Source organism: Notolepis coatsorum (genome assembly GCF_963971535.1).
Source record: "Notolepis coatsorum genome assembly, chromosome: 1".
Lineage (NCBI taxonomy): Eukaryota > Metazoa > Chordata > Actinopteri > Aulopiformes > Paralepididae > Notolepis > Notolepis coatsorum.
This window is the reverse complement of record NC_140165.1, coordinates 221,747,031-221,769,416: the sequence shown is the minus strand read 5'-3', so window position 1 is coordinate 221,769,416 and position 22,386 is coordinate 221,747,031. Positions and strand designations below refer to the sequence as shown.

Below are 22,386 nucleotides of genomic sequence, written 5' to 3'. Positions count from 1 at the left end.
CCGTCTCAATAAAGAACATTCTCTCCTGTGTCTCCCTTACTCTGTCTCCCTCTCAGCCTTCCTACTGTCTCAATAAAGAACCTTCTCTCCTGTGTGTCACCTACTCTGTCTCCCTCTCAGCCTTCCTTCTGTCTCAATAAAGAACCTTCTCTCCTGTGTCTCCCCTACTCGGGTCTCCCTCTCAGCCTTCCTACTCTCTCAATAAAGAACCTTCTCTCCTGTGTGTCACCTACTGTCTCCTTCTCAGCCTTCCTACTGTCTCAATAAATAACCTTCTCTCCTGTGCGTCACCTACTCTGTCTTCCTACTCTCTCAATAAAGAACCTTCTCTCTTGTGTCTTCCGCTCAGCCTCCTACCGTTTCAATTAAGAACCTTCTCTCCTGTGTCTCTCCTACTGTCTCCCTCTGAGCCTTCCCACTGTCTCAATAAAGAACCTTCTCTCCTGTGTGTCACCTACTCTGTCTCCCTCACAGCCGTCCTACTGTCTCAATAAAAGAGGGGGGGGGGGGGGAGAGAGAAGCTTCCCTCCCTTTAGAAAAAGACAAGAAAACATCAGACATACAGTGGCTTGCTCTGTCTGACTCCCTACCTGAGCTGCAGATAGCGCACTCTTGTGGTCCTCCAGTGTCAGTGCAAGCTGGTCATGGGCTGCCTTGAGGTCATTATGCTGCAGCTGGGTACATAAAGACCAACATGAAAGGTAGTTAATGCACACATTTAAAAAGCAATTACAATTCTGTAACACCTGCCTGTCTATCCATCTCTCCCTCCCATCTTACCCCAGAGGTAAGCCCTGACCTGACGTCTAAACCCCTCCCTGGATTCAGACAATTTAACACTAAGTGGTAGGCTACTCCACAGTAAGGTCCCTGTATATAAAAGAATTATAGAAATAGCTACGTTGTTCACTTGTGGCACCTTACATGAGCACACACTAACCCTGGTGTTGTGTCCATGCTGGGTATGGACCATGTCTATAGGAGAACACAAGTAAACGGGGGATTTGTGATTTTATACATGTGGTTCAGTTTCAGCTGCTGGGAGTTACATTTAGTAAATAACCAATCATCTTATTTTGCATTACCTGCAGCTTTTTTTTTTTTTTTACTTAGACAGGCCACTGTGCCATACAGAGCAGGTGTAATCACAATAGCACTGTATCAGTGTAACACCAAGATATACGACACAGGCCTGTGATTCGATTTCATTTCCATCACATAATATGACCTTTACCTTGTTTGCTTTCTGCAACCTACGCCTTGTGCCAAACAGGATAGACTAAGTTTTGCCCTGGTGCAATGACAGCCTGTTGTCTATGAGCCATTCCCTCACAATTTCATTGTATAGTTCATTGCTAAGAGTGGCCTCAATTTCATGTATATCGTTTCCAGACACTATTAAACAGAGTCATCAGCATACAGTAAAATCTTGCATTTGACTGCGGCTGGCATGTAATCTACATAAATAAGGAATAAACGAGGCCCCAGTATTGAGTCTTGCGACACACCACGTGTCATATATCCCTTGGTTCTGATAGGGTCCCTTCAACATCACAGACCTGGGTTCTGCCTGTGAGATATGACTTTACCCATTTGAATGCTGTAGATCCTAGACCCATACACAAGGGGGTGGGGGAGGACTCAGACATTTCCTCAGACATGGCATTTTTCCCCGCTTTAATGACCCCACAAGTGACACTGGCACCATCCCTCAAAAATGTGTCTGGAATGAGGTCCACTCTAGTTGCCTTGTGTGGATAGTATTTACATTACTTCTTCCACAGAGACGGGTCTCATTTAATCTCAGAAGTGTCAGATTGTATGGGTTTTAGTGGTGAAAGTATGTCTCCAAAAAAAAAAATGAGCTTGTTGCAAACATAAGTTGCATTGGTTTTCTACAGTTATCTGCAATACATCAATTAAACACACAAACCTCAATCAATGAAGCCGACAGATTTCCATTGTCATTGTGTTGTTTTATCCTATATTCTTTTGGAGTGATCACAGGATATAATCTCATAGTGAACGTCATAGAATAGGATGATGACTCACCCGTGAGTCCTGTAGCTGCACATGGATGTCGTGGTGGGCTTTCCTCAACTGTCTGTTCTCCTCCCTGAGGTTGTAAACACTCTCTGTAGGAGGAAACACACACAGCAGTGTTTCAGCCTAGTCGAATAAAAGCATACAATACAAGTGACATGCAGAGGGTTAATGCCGAGATATGCTTCAATGTATATTTTGTGCGTGGGAGCTAGATCGACATACTTCACTTCATACATCAGTTCAACATGTGGATTGCAGTACACCCCCCAAACCACTGGGTGGCTGTGCTGTGTTGTAGAAATGGCTATATTTTTGGACTTTCCTCGGCCAGTCTTTGATTTGGTCAATGTTTGCAATGTTTGTTTAATCACAATCGATAATGGAATGCTCCGACCGAGCTCCCAAGATGATAAATGGTAAATAATCAGTTGCTAGGCGACATCATTTAAATGGAGATTTTTGGCAAACACTTAATCCATGTCTATAAAACCAATCCAAGAGTACTGTCAATATTAGAACTGACCTCGGACCTGCAATACCTCATAGAGACAGAAGATGGAGTCAAAGTAAGAAGGATCAATGAAAAGAGACACACACACACACACACACACACACGCACACACACAATATTTCAAGGGCTATGATTGAAATACAGTGATTGAGTGTCTGTGTACACAGTGTATGTGTGTACCCTTGGGTGTGTTAAGTAATTGGAATTAAGTGATTGTGTGACATTTGTGTAGACTGTGTGTGTGTGCAAACACACGTGTTCATTTGTATTTAGTGCATGTGCACGAGCATGCATAACAGAGTCTGAGGACTCGCTCCTCTGGCGTTAATACTGTGGTAATACTGTGCCTCCACCAAATAGAAAGTGCACATTATGGTTGTGTTGAAATGCCACACTCTTGTGCACCAAATACTAGGGGTGGGGGAAAAAATCGATAGGTAGTAGTATTGCGATACTTTGCGTGGCGATACTGTATCGATACAGGGATGCCAAGTATCAATATTTAATTATTTATATAAAAAAAAAAAAAAAATTGTATAAGGAAGTTGCGTTGTTCATTTCAATACCTGTAATAGTACAGTAGTACGCACACATGTGCATTCAGTTAAGTTGGAATGTGACTGTAATACAAACAGTTCAGTTTGTCAGGTACATGCAACACAGATTACAGTGTTTACATCTGTCTGCTTGAGAAAATACCATGTTCTGCAATAAAAATTATTGAAGATGAACAGACTGAAATTTATTTTATTAGATAAAACATGTGGACAGTTTTACTTTGCAGTTGAAAAAAGGTAATAAATCGCAATTAGGGCTGGGCGATATGGCCTCTAAATTTGTTTATTGTTATTCGCACTTACAAATATACATTCTGGAATAAAATAAGTAAAAAGAAGAACAGTTAAAATGTGCAGGAAAGGTCAAAGAACCCAAGGGCTTATAAGCGACCTCCCCTCTTAAACCTATATAGGATAACTACACAAAAACAGTGTAGTTATTTTTGACCATATCACGATACACGATATATATCGCGATATTTTGACATTTCCTCTAAAGCACTTAACACTTTCAGAGCCTTTGATTAACCTTGATTTATCCCGTTGAATGCCACCATCCACTTCAATGTTAGCGTTAAAAACGCCTAATCTATGTTTTAAATTATGGCTATGTGTCTAATCTGCCCGTCGCTTATCAATGACTCGTTTGCAGTCAACATTGTCGAAGCGGATTATTTTTTTATCGGTTCATTTTCGTTTTATAGCATTTCGAAAAGCCCTCGTTTTCAAGGAAAATATAAAGATTCCATGATAAAAGACATTTACTGGAATATTCTAGAATACACAAAAACGTTGTAATTTTTCGGCCTATTTATGAATAGTTTTCAAATAAACGCTAGATTATCGATAGTATATGTGTACGTATGCACGCTATAGACGCAAGCTGAAAATCGATTATCTTATTTCCTCATCAGCGATCGCACACACACACACACACACATAGGGCAAACGCTGAGATCTCAGCGAATACAACTCTGATTATCCCAAGACTGGTAAAATAGATTCCTTACCTCAGATCAGATGTTCTCCAAAAAGATTATTCCAATTCCTGATCGCCATTCCAAATTGATTGATTATTGGCTGCTGTGAATATATATTCCAGGCTGATTCCCGTCCCGCAAGCAGATCCCTCTTGAGCAGACAGCTTGCCAGCACAAGGAGCGAGTTGGCTCCCCCCCCCAGAGATCTACAGATCCCAGGTCAGTCTAAGCGACTGACCTGCAGTTATGAAAATTATGAAAATGTACTAAGAGTAGTCTACTGACACACTAATAAAAAAAAGACAATTTATATAAAAACTCTTGGGTGCCTAAGACTTTTGCACAGTACTGTGTTTTCTATCCACTTTAGCCAAACACACACACACACATATATATATATATATATATATATATATATATATATACACACTACTGTGAGAAAATAATAATCACACACAAAGGGATAATGGCTTATAGCAGACTTAATGATTTTAGAATATTTCAGATAATGAAATTAAATATTTATATCATCAACTATCCAGTTAGTATTTATCCTGTAACGTTTGGCTACTTTAAATCATTGAATGTAGAGAGAGAGCGAGAGAGTGAGAGAGGGGGCGAGAACGCGTGAGAGAGCCAGCCCCCCCCCCCCTCGGGTTTTGTTCTAGGTTTGCATCGAGTATACTAGATATATCGCCCAGCCCTAATCGCAATATTAATATCACAATACTCAGCATATCGCAATATATTAAGTATCGTGATAGTATCGTATCGTGAGGCCTCTGGCGATTCCAACATTTAATTTTTTTTTTAAACGAATTTTTTTTTATCAAAAGGTGTATTTTAGGCTCCACACCTCCTTTTTACAAGTTCTTATCAAGTGCATGACCTGCTACAGGATCCCGACACGGCGGTGGAAAAGCGCCATAGGACGTCTAGCGAGTACCTTTGAGCTTGGAGGACTCATGTTATGAGGTCTAGTGGTGAGTACCTTTGAGCTTGGAGGACTCATGTTATGAGGTCTAGAGGTGAGTACCTTTGAGTTTGGAGGACTCATGTTATGAGGTCTAGTGGTGAGTACCTTTGAGTTTGGAGGACTCATGTTATGAGGTCTAGTGGTGAGTACCTTTGAGTTTGGAGGACTCATGTTATGAGGTCTAGTGGTGAGTACCTTTGAGTTTGGAGGACTCATGTTATGAGGTCTAGTGGTGAGTACCTTTGAGTTTGGAGGACTCATGTTATGAGGTCTAGTGGTGAGTACCTTTGAGCTTGGAGGACTCATGTTATGAGGTCTAGTGGTGAGTACCTTTGAGCTTGGAGGACTCATGTTATGAGGTCTAGTGGTGAGTACCTTTGAGCTTGGAGGACTCATGTTATGAGGTCTAGTGGTGAGTACCTTTGAGCTTGGAGGACTCATGTTATGAGGTCTATTGGTGAGTACCTTTGAGCTTGGAGGACTCATGTTATGAGGTCTAGTGGTGAGTACCTTTGAGCTTGGAGGACTCATGTTATGAGGTCTAGTGGTGAGTACCTTTGAGCTTGGAGGACTCATGTTATGAGGTCTAGTGGTGAGTACCTTTGAGCTTGGAGGACTCATATTATGAGGTCTAGTGGTGAGTACCTTTGAACTTGGAGGACTCATGTTATGAGGTCTAGTGGTGAGTACCTTTGAACTTGGAGAACTCCTGTTATGAGGTCTAGTGGTGAGTACCTTTGAGCTTGGAGGACTCGTATTATGAGGTCTAGTGGTGAGTACCTTTGAACTTTGAGAACTCCTGTTATGAGGTCTAGTGGTGAGTACCTTTGAACTTGGAGGACTCATGTTATGAGGTCTAGTGGTGAGTACCTTTGAGTTTGGAGGACTCATGTTATGAGGTCTAGTGGTGAGTACCTTTGAGCTTGGAGGACTCATATTATGAGGTCTAGTGGTGAGTACCTTTTAACTTGGAGAACTCCTGTTATGAGGTCTAGTGGTGAGTACCTTTGAGCTTGGAGGACTCATGTTATGAGGTCTAGTGGTGAGTACCTTTGAGCTTGGAGGACTCATATTATGAGGTCTAGTGGTGAGTACCTTTGAGCTTGGAGGACTCATGTTATGAGGTCTAGTGGTGAGTACCTTTGAGCTTGGAGGACTCATGTTATGAGGTCTAGTGGTGAGTACCTTTGAACTTGGAGAACTCCTGTTATGAGGTCTAGTGGTGAGTACCTTTGAACTTGGAGAACTCCTGTTATGAGGTCTAGTGGTGAGTACCTTTGAGCTTGGAGGACTCATGTTATGAGGTCTAGTGGTGAGTACCTTTGAGCTTGGAGGACTCATGTTATGAGGTCTAGTGGTGAGTACCTTTGAACTTGGAGAACTCCTGTTATGAGGTCTAGTGGTGAGTACCTTTGAACTTGGAGGACTCATGTTATGAGGTCTAGTGGTGAGTACCTTTGAACTTGGAGGACTCATGTTATGAGGTCTAGTGGTGAGTACCTTTGAACTTGGAGAACTCCTGTTATGAGGTCTAGTGGTGAGTACCTTTGAACTTGGAGGACTCATGTTATGAGGTCTAGTGGTGAGTACCTTTGAACTTGGAGGACTCATGTTATGAGGTCTAGTGGTGAGTACCTTTGAACTTGGAGGACTCATGTTATGAGGTCTAGTGGTGAGTACCTTTGAGCTTGGAGGACTCATGTTATGAGGTCTAGTGGTGAGTACCTTTGAACTTGGAGGACTCATGTTATGAGGTCTAGTGGTGAGTACCTTTGAACTTGGAGGACTCATGTTATGAGGTCTAGTGGTGAGTACCTTTGAGCTTGGAGGACTCATGTTATGAGGTCTAGTGGTGAGTACCTTTGAACTTGGAGGACTCATGTTATGAGGTCTAGTGGTGAGTACCTTTGAACTTGGAGGACTCATGTTATGAGGTCTAGTGGTGAGTACCTTTGAACTTGGAGGACTCCTGCGCTTTGTCCTGCTGCAGTTTGTCGAATTGCTCCTTGTGTTCGTCCAGCGCCCGGCCGTGGTCCTCCCCCTGCACCTGGTGCTGCTCCTGGAGCTCATAATACTGCTTCTTCAGGTCATCGTGCTGGTTCTACACAGTGATACGTGATTAGAAAGTTACATGTCGGTTATAGCGTGAAGGAGTAGGTTTAGGTGTGTGTGCGTGTGAGAGAGATATCATAGCTGGTTCCATGTACTTAAATGTCTGTAAAATCATGTTGAACCTCTGAAGTATTTGAAGCACATCATTTAATTGGGGGATTGAAATTAAATATTTAGGGTGTGTGTGTGTAGGTGTGTGTGTGTGTGTAGGTGTGTGTGTGTGTAGGTGTGTGTGTGTGTAGTGCTTTAGATCACCATGCTGGTTGTTCTGCAACAAGGAGAGAGACTGGTACAGTAGGTTATAGGGTGAAGGAGCATGCATGCGCGCATGTGTGTGTGTGTGCATGCATGCTTGTGTTTGTAGTAGTGTGTGCATGCATGCTTGTGTTTGTAGTAATGCGTGTGTGTGCCAGTATGTGTGTACTTCAAATAATTGCAGATTAAACCACGTCTAGGGCTGTCCCGACTCCAGACTCCCCATTACCATTTTCTGGGCTTTGAAAGTAATGATCAGAAAAATAATCAATGCTTGGTTCCTCCCGTGTGGAAGGTTTTAAACGGACTAGACAGAGTTTCTGAAGGTTCTTGTGACTAAAATGTCTTTGCCTGAGAGGAATTGATTTTCAAAATCAATATCGGATTATTATTTCTATGAGCCATTTCTCATGCTGATGCAGGGTCAGTTTGAAGCACTCCCGAATGTTGATTTTGGCACAGATTACCATGGCAGGGACTGAGGCTTGGAGGCATTCGGGTCAGCCCTACATACATATGACGGATCAAAAGAGCTCATACCTTCAGCATCGTGTGCTGGACATGTAAGGAGTTGAATCTGCCGCTGGAGTCCTGCTGTTTGGGACACAAGACAAGCGTTAGTTCCACCGTCTATGACTCCGTTATCAAAACCAGTCATCTCACAACCAGACTCCTTGTGACTCTATGCAGATAACAGTGTTGAACAGACAACAGGTGCATACAGTGCTCGCTATCCTCAGTCTATACAGCATTGTAGTATCCAATCAGAAGTCACAAACAGTTCATTCACATGATAAAACAAATGGAAATGAATACACAGTATATTAAAATGAACCATGTTAAGGTTTCAGACAGCATCAAAGGTCTCCTGCAGTGCAAACCTGAGTAAATTCTTTGTGACAGGTGCATTGGTGTAGTAAAAATTTACTTTGAGGAGTTCACTTAAGAGTTTTATTATATACAGCATTGCGAGACGTCATATGACTGAAATGTTGCATATAACAAACTGACTCGTCAATGTTTTCATGAACAGTGTTTCCAAACGTTATTATGTAAAGTTGGAGTGTTGTGTTCATTCATAGTTAAAGACAGTAGAGGTTGAATACTTTATTATCTAAAGATGATAAGTTAGAGTGTTGTGTTCATTCATAGTTAAAGACAGTAGAGGTTGAATACTTTATTATCTAAAGATGGTAAGTTAGAGTGTTGTGTTCACTCATAGTTAAAGACAGTAGAGGTTGAATACTTAATTATATAAAGATTGTAAGTTAGAGTGTTGTGTTCACTCATAGTTAAAGACAGTAGAGGTTGAGTACTTTATTATCTAAAGATGGTAAGTTAGAGTGTTGTGTTCACTCATAGTTAAAGACAGTAGAGGTTGAGTACTTTATTATCTAAAGATGGTAAGTTAGAGTGTTGTGTTCACTCATAGTTAAAGACAGTAGAGGTTGAGTACTTTCTGGTGATGTATCACCTTCACACTCCAAGTAGATATAGTGTTTGGTCAGTAACATCGGTCTCCCGATCGCACTATGACACATCAGGAGAGAACTCCACAAAGTGGGACGTGGGTAGGAGGCGTGCTCGTTCTCTTTTTCCTAAATGCTTCACAAAAATATTTTATTTCACGAGCCAGGCGTGTCTACTGCAGCGTGGCATAGGGCGGATTGCGCTCATAAACTTGATATTTCTCGGGTTTTGATCCGACGTCCCTCGGTCCGCTGTCACGAGACGAGGAAAACACAGGACAGGACCGCCGCGCTGTTAGGATGTGCCGAGAAGGTTCCGGGGGCTGGTGAACTTCTGGCGAATTCCCAACATTGTGTAATGTCTCCTTACGCTTCATAACAATCTCCAGTTCAAGAAGTGCACTTGAGCTGCTCCCGCTTGGAAACTAAATGAGGAAGGGTGAGGCGTGACCACTTCCGGCGTCATGGGAGTGGCGTGGTCACGTGCAAGTGGGTGTATTTGTTTTCGTTTCTCGTGCACGCTAGGTGCGTGGCGATAAGGGGTTATCTCAGAAGGCAGAGCGAGACGCGAGGCCAGTTGATATATAACTACATACTATGTACACCAGTGTGTGGCATACAACAGGTTGTGGTTGTAAAGGGAAGGGGTGAGTGTTGAGAAGCCAGATTATCATTGACAACATTGTTATTCTGTACCTGAGGTAATTATGAGGTACTTACAACACTGTACTGCAGCAGCCGATTCTGATTATTTCATTGCTTTCATTTCATTCATTCATTTAATTCATTATACTATTTATTTAACTTTTACTTGAGCAGGAATTCCCATTCAGATACAAATTTTACCCCCAAGAGTAACCTGGCCAGGATAACAGCATCTATAAATAGGGTTGACTTGAAATACAGTGGAAATACAGGCTGCCACCTGCAGCGACGCCGGAAGGAAGTAAATGATTGGTTCAGCCATAGACTCATTCATTCCCCCCCCCCCCCCCACCCCATAAATTGCCTTGGTCAGTCCTTTGTGCCAGTAGCCATCAGGCTGCATAACCGTGGGCAAGGACTGCCTTGGCAAACGGCTGGAGAACTGTTAAATCTCATTTGTATATAGGCACATTTACAGTATATCTATTGATAATCCACTTAATCTGTTTATTTATACCAGGGTAGACTAATGGCTCGTTCCCACCGCCTACAGCCAAGTCTAGCAGCGCGGCTGCATTCAATTAATTTCCAATATAGAGGAGTGTATGCAGTATACAGTACCTGTACCTTGTAGCTGCATACGCTCCTCTACATCGAAAATGAATTGAAGGCAGACTTGGCCAGAGTCGGTCGAAACGGGCCATGAGACTCAGTATGGAGAATTGCACATTGTACAGCTATCGATAGAGCACACATATGTCTCACCTGATGAGACGTCATCTTTATTTATATATTTTACATGATCTACTATACTTTTTTCTACTGCCCTGTCTGTACCTCCCCTCGCCCTCCCCTGTGCTGCTGTGACCCCAGAATTTCCCCCAAGGGGATTAATAAAGATCAACCTTATCTTATCTTATCTTAAATAACAACAGAGTAGTACATATAACAGGAAGCAGACAGCATGCGTGTGAGCGGCATAGCGCGGGAGAGGAGACTAGGCTTGGGCGGTATGACGGTATTACGGTATACCAGGGTATTTAGAAATCCCGACGGTATTGAAAATCAATACAGTCAAAATCACAGATGCGTTTCAGTTTCTATTACACTGAAACAGAGTTTTGACAGGGACGGCATTGGTTGTAGTGCACACACAGCACGCGCCAGCAGAGGGCGAGACCAGTCCTCACACGCAGAGCTGGTTGTCTACACACAGGAGGACGCAATCGATAAGAGGGAAACCCGCTTCAGTGGTGGAAATTAAATGAGACGCGCTTACCGTTGCTGGTGCTGCGGGCTAACTGGCTAGTGGCTACCGTTCTGAGAGCAAACGTTAGCAGTACTAGGATGCTGCGGGCTAACTGCTACCGTTCTGAGAGCTAACATTACTAGCACTAGGATGCTGCGGGCTAACTGGCCATCGTTCCGTGATTTGTTTACTTGGTAACACGGGTTGTTGCCGCCCCCCCCCGCTGATGAAAATGAAAGTCAACTCATACCGTCATATACCGTATACCGGGGTATTATGTCAGCAAGGTATGACGGTATGAAAAAAATGATACCGCCCAAGCCTAGAGGGGACGTGTTATTAACAAAGGAAGGGAGTCTGTGTCTAATTTAATGAGGAGTGGGAAAACATTCCATTACCCAGGGTGCACGGTGAGGGAAGTGTCAACTCTTGGTACACTGAGCAGCGTTCTTCTCACATGTCATAAAGTAGGGCTAAACAGGCATAGTGTGATACAATACTGTGATACAAGTCTAGTGTCGCACTCAACGGATCGCCGCATATATCTCCTTCTGCCTTCTGAAGGCAGAAAAGAGAACTACATTCACATTTTCTGAACAGTTTCTCTCTGGGTCAGAGAGTAAAGACACTGTTGCACACTGAAAGTCTGTGCGCTCCCATGCGTGGATTTGGGTCGAAGTAGTCAAATATTAATGTAACACCTTCTTATGACTGCGAAACATCTGCTGCGAAACCTTCAGGCTGGCAGGCAATAAATAAATACATATTGGGAGCTGACGTTTATGAAAATAATAATGTGAAAATGCGTGTAAAGCCGTGTGAGATTGAAATGGACAGGAAGTAGTCAGGTCCAGGGAGCAGAGGGAGTGGGGGGTACTGGGGTACTGGGAGTACTGCTAATCTGATAACTGGTGTGGTGCTACAACAGGCCAATTATAAAATGAAAATTAATAAACGAGAGGCCCAGCTCAGACATGCCGTCAGTCATTGTTCCGCGTCAATGAGCTGCCGGTATTCTTCCCTAGGTGTGGGCCTGCACTGACATTATGTTGTGCAAAAAAGACTTCATGCCCCAGCCCCTCTAGCACCAGCAATCAGTTCGCCTGCCGCTTGTTGTGTGTGTGGTCCTCTGTCTGCACGACACACCTAGATGTCCAAATATCTGGGACCGTGAACATTGCACACGTACATGTAGTAGAAAATTATTTAGCTCAGATAGCGGTGGATAAACATTACCTTCTCCTTGTTCAGTGACTGCTGGGCTTCAAGTTTATAAACCAGGTAATCTGGAACAGAGAAGAGGGTCAGATGTTTAGTATAAACACTGTGAATGATTTTATCTGCATTTCGAACGACGAACAGGGGAAATACACAGAGCAACAGTTAAGTCAAAGAGTTGATTCTGCAAGTTTCTACTTCTTATGTAACGGAATCTGAGACTTTCCTCATTCCGTGTCGGTCAGTAGGGGGATAGCGGAAAACCGCAATTTGATATCGTCATCAGAGACACTTGCGGTATTTTGTTTTTGGCTGTATTCTTGTCTTGCTATGTCCAACATGCTTATCTGGGTTGAGACTTGAAACATCTTCTAGAACAGTGGGGTCCTCAACAAAATAAGAAATTGGGCCCCTGCTGAAATGTCTCTGATCCTTCTAAAGGCCCAATGCCCCATTGTATGGACAGACTTAGGATAGAAAAAAATATATATGTATGTCCACAGGTGAATGGGCTGGAGGCAAGTGCAATACTGTACAGTGCCTGTCTTGGTTTGCTTACCTTTTAGCTTGTTTTTCTTTTTGATTTGTTTTTGCTTGCATATGGTGTGGATGACGGCATAGATGAACTGGAGGCACCCCCCCCCCCTTGTCACAATGTGTGTCTTTGTAATGTAAGTAACTGTATGTGAAAAATCTTTTAAAAAACCAATAAAAATATCAAAAAAATAAATAAAAAAATTTATTATTATTTCATTAGAAGCACAATGAATGTATAATAATGGCGATTCTGATCATACTGTAGGTTTCTCTCTTCCTGCTGTTTTCTCCCCCCCTAGCTACAGTATGGACAGCAGAGATAATTCTGTAGTCACTATCCGATAGGGCTATCCCAACATCATAGGAAATTGTGCACATACCATCTTCTCCAGAGTCGGACAAGAAGATAGATACCAATTTCCTCTCTGTGCATACTGTAGAAAGCTATCCGGCTGCAAGTTAGCCTAGCTTAGCACAAATTAATGGAAGCGGATATGAACCGGCTAGCCTAGCTGTTGGCCAAAAACACCTCCCTCTTGAGTTTTAAGCTATGCTAGGCTAGTTTGCAGCCGGATAGCTTTCTACTGAACGCACAAAGAGGAGGTTAGTCGAAAAAAGTATCTATCATCTTGTATGACTCTGGAGAAGACTGTAAGCACATTTCCCATAATGTTGGCATGTTCCTTCCTTTTAAAGGTCTTTTTGACATGCAAGTTCCAAGTCATTCTTGCCTCGATACAAAGATCAAGGCGCTCTTCTTCATTCATAATCTTGTTACAGAACATTTTGGTAGTTAATTTCTGCCGACTGCCATTTTGCTTCCAGTGTATCCAAAAATGTGTCCTAAACATCATATAAACTGAAGAAAGTCATCACATTTGATGACATCTTACTGTATGTGGTGCTTTCTGAAAGCTTTTGCTATTGAATATAATACAGTATCTGAGGAAGAATTCCTCTTCTTCCTCTTTAGACACTGTATTAAAGGGGAACTATCTTATAAATGGCCTTTTTGAGTGTTTAGCATTGTTTCCTAGCTATGTGAACTTATATTAATATGATCTATGTCTAAAAATTCTCATATTGGCGCATTCTTCCAATTCTCCTCTCACAATATTCACCCTCACTGAACTGAGTCATTTGAAAATGTGCCTATATGTGATGTCATAAAGACACCGCTGCATGTTAATGTTCAGGCGGGGCCGACGCTGCGCAGTGGTTTAGGAGCCCAGGCTCAAAACAGCTCGAGATCTTGAGGTAGAAAAATGCTGTTTTTGAGGACTTGATTAGAAATACAAAACAATGAATAAAAAAAATATATATATTACAGAGGTGTTCCATAGACTCACAGGAATTGTGTAAAAGTGCCCAAATAGTGAAAGAAATAGTAAAATAGTTCCCCTTTAAGGCACAATAGAGCAACAAAAAAAAGAATTCAGGAAAATCAATGTACCTCAGAGGTTTAACACAGCACTGTAGTCAGATGACTTTCATGGGTATATGTGGCTTACAAAGAGAAGTGTACGGCAGTGGTGATTCGGCAGATAAACATGTTTTCAGTAACGGTAAAAGATGATGAATCGCTTGGAATCCACATGTCAAAAAGACCGGTCATTTAACGCAGAGGTTCCCACAAGCGCGGGGGGGGGGGGGGGGGGGGGGTCGCCAGATGATTTACATTTTTTTTTTAAATGAACTTAGAAGCAGGGAAGGCCAGTGTTTCTAGTTGCAGCAGCGCAATAGTTAGAAAGCCTAGGTGGGGAACAACCAGGAGATCACTGCAACTCACACAAATTGGAGAACTATCTCTCTCTCTCTTGCTCTCACACACACACAAAGGGAGCCGCATGTGATTGGTGGAGGGGACCCTTACAAAAAACTGTTGTTGCTAATCATTGACACTAGGGCTGCAACGATTAGTCGACATAATCGACGAGGTCGATTATAAAAAATCGTCGACGAGAAATTGTTGCGTCGATTAGTCATTAAAAAAAAAAAATTATTTAATTTTTTTTTTTTTGTGCACTACCTATCTTTGTGAGAGTGGCTTCTCAGGGTTCCAGACAACATCATAACATGATGATCCCATAGCACATTTTGGACATTGAAAACATTGTTCCCCTGCAGGAGATGATGATCAGACTAGACACACAATACATTACACACGCACTCCTCTCACTCACACACAGCGATCAGAGTAAGACACACACATACACACTCCTCTCACTCACACACAGCGATCAGAGTAAGACGTCACACACATACACACTCCTCTCACTCACACACAGCGATCAGAGTAAGACACACACACATTCACACTCCTCTCTCTCACACACAGCAATCAGAGTAAGACACACACACATTCACACTCCTCTCTCTCACACACAGCGATCAGAGTAAGACACACACACATACACAAATTACACAGTACACACCTCTCACTCACACAGCGATCAGAGTAAGACACACACACAAATTACACAGTACACACACTCCTCTCACTCACACAGCGATCAGAGTAAGACACACACACATACACACATACACACACGGACTCCTCTCACACACAGCAAACAAAAGACCTAGAAGTCTGTCTGATCTGACTCATCCCCCTCTCCCCTTACAGCTGTTCCACGTCACCCTCCTGGTCCTGGACCAAGTTACAGCCCCATCAGCCGCGGTGCTGGGGGCAGATGCTGCTAGTTATTTTTCTTTTTTATTATTATTTTTTTAGTTATTTAAAGTACACTTCCACTTTAATTTGTATTATTTAATTTATTTATCTTGTTATGAGTGATTGCTGTATTGTTCTTCAAATACATTTTCATTTAAAGTGGCTTAAGATCCAAATTCAAATGTTTCATGAGTCATTATTTTAATTTGCTATGGGATCATCATGTTATGATGTTGTTGTTTGGTCCTGACAAGAGTCTCAAAGTCTGGGGTGATGGTAGACAAGCAACTCTGAGGTCATGCTCAATGTCCAATATGTTCCTCTGCTCTGTCTTCAGCTGGACCAGAGCTGAGAAGCCACTTTCACAAAGATAGGTAGTTTAAGAAAAAAAAAAAAAAAAAATTATATCCTTTTTTTTTTACATAATTGGTTTTCGATTAGTCGACTAATCGAAAAAATAATCGACAGATTAGTCGACTACCAAATTAGTTGCAGCCCTAATTGACACATGCTAGCCTGTAATAATCCCCCCCAGAAAAATCTACTTTGCATTTGATATATTGCAAATATATGCCATCACACACACTGGCATTTAAAGAGTTAGAATTATAAAATGAATATGTGGTAGGCGGCTACGTGGCGTAGTGGGCAAGGCGCTCGCCACGAATGCGGAGACGCTGGGCTCGCCTGTTCGAGCCCAGCGCTCCACATTGCTTTCAGTTTAGCTGGTCGTTCATACTAATACACATTGGCCGTATTAGGGGGTGGGAAACTGATGGGTGGGGATCGGGCGTTGTGGACAGCGACTCCTACAGGTCGGTTGGTGCGCCTGCGCAGTAGAATCAGGAAGTGTCGGGGGCAGCGTGAGCCTCCCACGCGTTACTCCTCGCCGCTGAGAGATCGAGCTGCGCAGGTGAAAAGATGCGACTGCTGTTACCTCAAGTACCGGAGGGGACTTGTGCTATGTATGACTTAGTCCACATTGCAGCCGGCTTGTGGGAGGCAAGAAACAGCGTTCGTGACAGGGGAGGGTTGAATTGGATGATACGAAATTGGGATGGGAGAAAATATAGAAAATGGGAGAAAAAGTGGATACAAAAAATGAATATGTGGTGTTATGATCAGGGCTGAAGTTGAATAAAAGATAGTATTTTTTTCAATCTGACATTACAAAAAACAGAAAATCCATCAAAATCAGTGTTGTTGCTAATCATACATATGCTAGCCTGCTTTTTAACAATAATTTGTGATGCCATCACATCACAAACACTGGCATTTAAAGGGTACAATTAAAAAATTCCTGCACCAGAAGAATGCAGGAAATGAAGTCTTTGTAACAAGAAATGTCCTGGTGGGGGACCCCCAGACCCCCTGCTTAAAAAGTGGCCTGACTGGGGCTATATTTTGCACTATATTTCCTGGCCTGAATGATTTCCCCAGTCCGGCCCTGGTTAAAAGCTTCCAATGCTTATTAGTGTGTGTGCGTTTGAACGTTTGCAAGTTTCAACCATACATTTCCATTTATATAAAAAAAAAATATATATATAATTATTTAAAAAAAAAAAAAATTTGTTTACCTCCTATAATAGTGGGGGCTCTCTGACACCGTTATTTGGGGGTCGCGGCCTGAAAAGTTTGGGAACCCCTCAAAGGTGAAACCGCCGTCAGATCTCTGCCGGAGGGGTCGCTGCTCCCGTCATAGGCCAAGGCAGAGCCTACGTGCACCTCTCCCGGCCGGGACGCGTGCTGTGCGAGGCCGCGAGGGACCGCAGGGGTGTCTGACGGGGAGGAGGACACCGCTGCAGTAGCTCTTGTGCAGTGAACCCCTCCAAGTCATCCTGCCAAGGACCTCTCGGACCGACCGCTCTCTCTGCGACAGTTTCTTTGCCTCCCTTCTAATTGTTTACAGCTGTGTAGCCGCACGAGAACAAATCGACAGACAAAGGCTCCTTGTGCAAAGCTGCATAGCGTGTAATGGAAATACACTTGATTAAATTCCGTGTCATAAGCATTATATTCAATGTTGATTCTTACATTTTATCTTCTCCCTTGAAGTTCCCCCATGTACACATACCCCCCATTGAGAACCAGTGTTCTAGAGCTGATACACATTAGACTGCTAACCCCAACTGATCTTGTCTCAGAGCCCCCCCCCCCCCATCTGAGAAGATCTTTGTAGTTAGAAATCATTTAGTTCAGAATTCCATAACTGTGTCTGTAGTGTAAGTGGGGAGATAACAGTGGATAGAATATCCAAATATGAATTATTATACATTCTCTCACTGGACTGACTTCTAGTGAATTAAATAATAGTGAAATCTAACTGGTCCCTATTTTCCTGGGGACCCTGTGGAACATCTTCAAGAACCCCCTCATTGAGAACCGTTGTTCTAGACTAGAGTAAAAGCAGAGTGAGAACTGTGGAGTAACAGCAGAGTGAGAACAGCTGTTCTAGAGTAACAGCAGAGTGAGAACAGCTGTTCTAGAGTAACATCAGAGTGAGAACAGCTGTTCTACAGTAACAGCAGAGTGAGAACAGCTGTTCTAGAGTAACAGCAGAGTGAGAACAGCTGTTCTAGAGTAACATCAGAGTGAGAACAGCTGTTCTAGAGTAACATCATAGTGAGAACAGATGTTCTAGAGTAACAGCAGAGTGAGAACAGCTGTTCTAGAGTAACATCAGAGTGAGAACAGCTGTTCTAGAGTAACATCAGAGTGAGAACAGCTGTTCTGGAGTAACAGCAGAGTGAGAACAGCTGTTCTGGAGTAACATCAGAGTGAGAACAGCTGTTCTAGAGTAACATCAGAGTGAGAACAGCTGTTCTGGAGTAACAGCAGAGAACAGCTGTTCTAGAATAACAGTGGAGTGAGAACAGCTGTTCTAGAGTAACATCAGAGTGAGAACAGCTGTTCTGGAGTAACAGCAGAGTGAGAACAGCTGTTCTGGAGTAACAGCAGAGAACAGCTGTTCTAGAATAACATCAGAGTGAGAACAGCTGTTCTAGAGTAACATCAGAGTGAGAACAGCTGTTCTAGAGTAACATCAGACTGATAACAGTGGAGGAAGAATTGGGATGCTTCACCTTCCTTGGCCTTTTTGTGTTCCAACCTCTCCTTCTGTAGAGACTTCTCCAATCTGGAGCGATGCTCGTACACCACTGAGAGAGAGAGAGAGAGAGAGAGAGAGAGAGAGAGAGAGAGAGAGAGAGAGAGAGAGAGAGAGATATATAAAAAGAGAGAGAGAGAGAGAAGAGAGATGTAAGGAAGGAGAGCGAGGGAGGAGCGAGAGAGGGAGAGATAGTGAGAGCGGGAGAGAGAGAGAAACAGGGTGTTAGTGTGAGAGGATGTTCCCATGAGGCCATCTGGAGGGTAAACTGAACACCCAGCCATGATACAAATATGTACACTGTCCAACACACACGCGGACACACACACGCGGACACACACACGCGGACACACACACGCGGACACACACACACACACGCGGACACACACGCGGACACACACACACACACACACACACACACACACACACACACACACACACACACACACACACACACACACACACACACACACACACACACACACACACACACACACACACACACACACACACACACACACACACACACACACACACACACACACACACACACACACACACACACACACACACACACACACACACTTCTCTTAGGTGGTTGGTTAGATGTAGGCTACAGTTTAGCTAGATCTGTTTTTATGCGGTCAAGTCTGTGTTTGTGTGTATAAGCCGGTGTGTATGTGTTTGAAGCTCAAATGACAGAGTACTTTATATTTATTCAAACAGAGTGTGTGTTCTTAGTGTGTGCGTGTGTGTGTGTGTGTGTGTGTGTGTGCGTGTGTGATAGCAAATGCTCCTCCATTGACAGGAAGCTGTGATATTCCACAGTATGGCATTACAGAGAATCGGCCTTAGCTCTCATCCTTTCGACCTGTCGCCCACTCCTCTCTCCTCCCTCATTCCCTCCATCTGTTCTAATGCCCTCTCCATTCTCTCCCTCTCTTAGCCTCTATATCAGACCCTAGTCCGGTTGTTTACTTCATTGCTTCATTTAAGTTCTGGAGCTAATCGACGTCTCTCTCTCTCTCTAGTCAGACCTCTCTCTCTGCACCACCAGCTTGAACACTAAGGAAAGGAAATTATGCCAGGGTTGAGTGCAAGGGAGACAGAACAGCAGACAGCGTGACGCTGATGTCCACACATTTGTGCCAATTTGCATTTCTTTGTTTGTGTGTGTGTGTGTGTGTGTGTGTGTGTGTGTGTGTGTGTGTGTGTGTGTGTGTGTGTGTGTGTGTGTGTGTGTGTGTGTGTGTGTGTGTGCAGGGATGGGAAGAGATTTCTTTTTAAAACATAATCCATTACGATATTTGTTTTTAGATTTGAACAACATTTGACTAATTAGATCAGGCCAACTCATTAATATAATGTGATTAATGTAAATTCCAATTTGATGCGATTTTAAATTGATTGAAAATGCAATGCTATCCTCTACAGCAGCAATGATTATTTCAAAGGACATACATGTTTTCAGATTACAGTACTCCTAGGCTGTGTATCTCAGCCAAGACAATTGTGTGTACTCTACTGTACTCTATTGCACTCTATTGTACTCTGCTGCATTCTACTGTACTATGCTGCACTCTACTGTACTCTATTGTACTATGCTGCATTCTACTGTACTATGCTGCACTCTACTGTACTCTATTGCACTCTATTGTACTATGCTGCATTCTACTGTACTCTGCTGTATTCTATTGTACCCTATTGCATTCTACTGTATTCTATACTATATGCTTGCACTATACTGTACTCTATTGCACTCTACTGTATTATAGTGTACTATATTGCACTCTACTGTATTCTACTGTACTCTGCTGCAATCGACTACTTCACAATGAAAATAAGTTCAACTACTCTCAGAATACTGTAGCCTGTCAAACTAAAACTTACTTTGAAAGGAGAGAGAGGGAGAGAGGAGAGAGAGCGAGAGAGAGAGCGAGAGAGAGCGAGAGCGAGAGCGAGAGCGAGAGAGAAAGGTGGTCGGAGGAAGCAGAAGCCTATGCGGTTGCAGGGCACGAACGATTGCGTTTTATGTGCTTATCAGTGTCATTTACATGGAGGAGTGGAGTGTTGACCGACCGTTGAAAGTCACACACATCATCCTCTCAGCCTCGCTGCTTTTTTTTTTACCAGAAGTCAGGTTTTAGTGATACTGCCGTTGATGCAGTTCCTCTCAGGCAGGGCCGGTTTCACTGTTTGTTGTGGCTACTTAAAATGCAACTTGCAGCTTTTGGAACTGTAGGTACAGGTAGGAGCTCACAGCAGGCAGCAGCCTGAGGGTGTGTTTTAAGGAGGACAGGGAGCAGCTGTTTAGGTGGAATCAGAAAAAGCCTCTATGGAAATGTGTAGTTTGTAATTAGCTACCTAAACTACATGACCCAAAGTAGTTAACTACTGAAGAAGCTACTGAGATTTGAATGTAGTAAACTGCCACCCAGCTACTGCAACGTGTAGTTAAACTAGTAATTGCACTATATGTCGCTAACGACTCCCCAACGCTGCAATTTGCCCTGTGTAGCCTGCAGTCGTGCGCGTGTCGTGGGAGGAACGGCCCGGGGCCGCTCTGCGTCGAGGCAGTCAGAGAATAACAATTTTCTCATAGCTTCCTGCCTTGTCGGCTTGGTTTGTCAAACGGTTCCCGTGGCCATTCTTCCTGAGTGAGTGCACTCAACATCATACTGCAGCAGCATCACGCTGCGCTGCCATTAAGATGAATGCCTCGTCATTCTTCTCTGAGAGAAAGGAGGGAGAGGGAGAGGGATAGGGAGAGAGAGAGAGAATACAACACAGAGAGAGAGAGAGAGAGAGAGAGCATAGGACAGACAGACAGAGAATAATACAGAGAGAATAAGACAGAGAGAAAGGGAGATAAATGGGAGAATAAGACAGACAGAGAATAATACAGAGAATAAGACAGAGAGAGAGAAGACAGAAAGAGAGAGAATAAGACAGAGAGAGAGAATAAGACAGAGAGAGAGAGAGAATAAGACACAAAGAGAGAGACTAAGAAAGAGAGAGATAATAAGACAGAGAGAGAGAATAAGACAGAGAGAATAAGACACAGAAAGAATAAGACAAAGAGAGAAAATAAGACAGAGATAAGACACAGAGAGAGAATAAGACAGAGAGAATACGACACAGAGAGTGTAAGACACACAGAGAGAATAAGACAGAGAGAATACGACACAGAGAGTGTAAGACACACAGAGAGAATAAGACAGAGAATAGGACAGATAATAAGACAGAGAGAGAATAAGACAGAATAGGACAGATAATAAGACAGAGAAAATAAGACAGAGAATAGGACAGATAATAAGACAGAGAGAGAATAAGACAGAGAATAGGACAGATAATAAGACAGAGAGAGAATAAGACAGAGAATAGGACAGATAATAAGACAGAGAGAGAATAAGACAGAGAATAGGACAGATAATAAGACAGAGAGAGAATAAGACAGAGAATAGGACAGATAATAAGACGGAGAGAGAATAAGACAGAGAATAGGACAGATAATAAGTAGAGAGAGAAAATAAGACAGATAATAGGACAGATAATAAGACAGAGAGAGAATAAGACAGAGAATAGGACAGATAATAAGACAGAGAGAGAATAAGACAGAGAATAGGACAGATAATAAGACAGAGAGAGAATAAGACAGAGAATAGGACAGATAATAAGACGGAGAGAGAATAAGACAGAGAATAGGACAGATAATAAGACAGAGAGAGAATAAGACAGAGAATAGGACAGATAAGACAGAGAGAGAATAAGACAGAGAATAGGACAGATAATAAGACAGAGAGAGAATAAGACAGAGAATAGGACAGATAATAAGACAGCGATAGAATAAGACAGAGAATAGGACAGATAATAAGACAGCGATAGAATAAGACAGAGAATAGGACAGATAATAAGACAGAGAGAGAGGGGGGAGATGAAGAGTGCAGACTGTGCAGTAAACTGAATCTCATCAGCCGTTAATAAGTCAGCCAGCAAACACAGCGTTGGCTCCATCATGTGTTTTTGGACGTGATGCTGTTTGGCTTCATTA

The 22,386-nt window shown here is 42.8% G+C and overlaps 1 protein-coding gene across 1 annotated transcript in view; it reads right to left on the bottom strand.

Annotated features, from left to right (window-relative positions):
• Window positions 1-22,386, bottom strand: part of golim4a (golgi integral membrane protein 4a) — a 103,452-nt gene that overhangs the window by 30,875 nt on the left and 50,191 nt on the right. Inside the window, 6 exon segments of the mRNA XM_084332803.1 lie at window positions 591-674; window positions 2,053-2,135; window positions 7,021-7,171; window positions 7,978-8,031; window positions 12,037-12,086; window positions 18,313-18,387. Coding sequence (XP_084188929.1) covers window positions 591-674; window positions 2,053-2,135; window positions 7,021-7,171; window positions 7,978-8,031; window positions 12,037-12,086; window positions 18,313-18,387 — 497 coding nt within the window.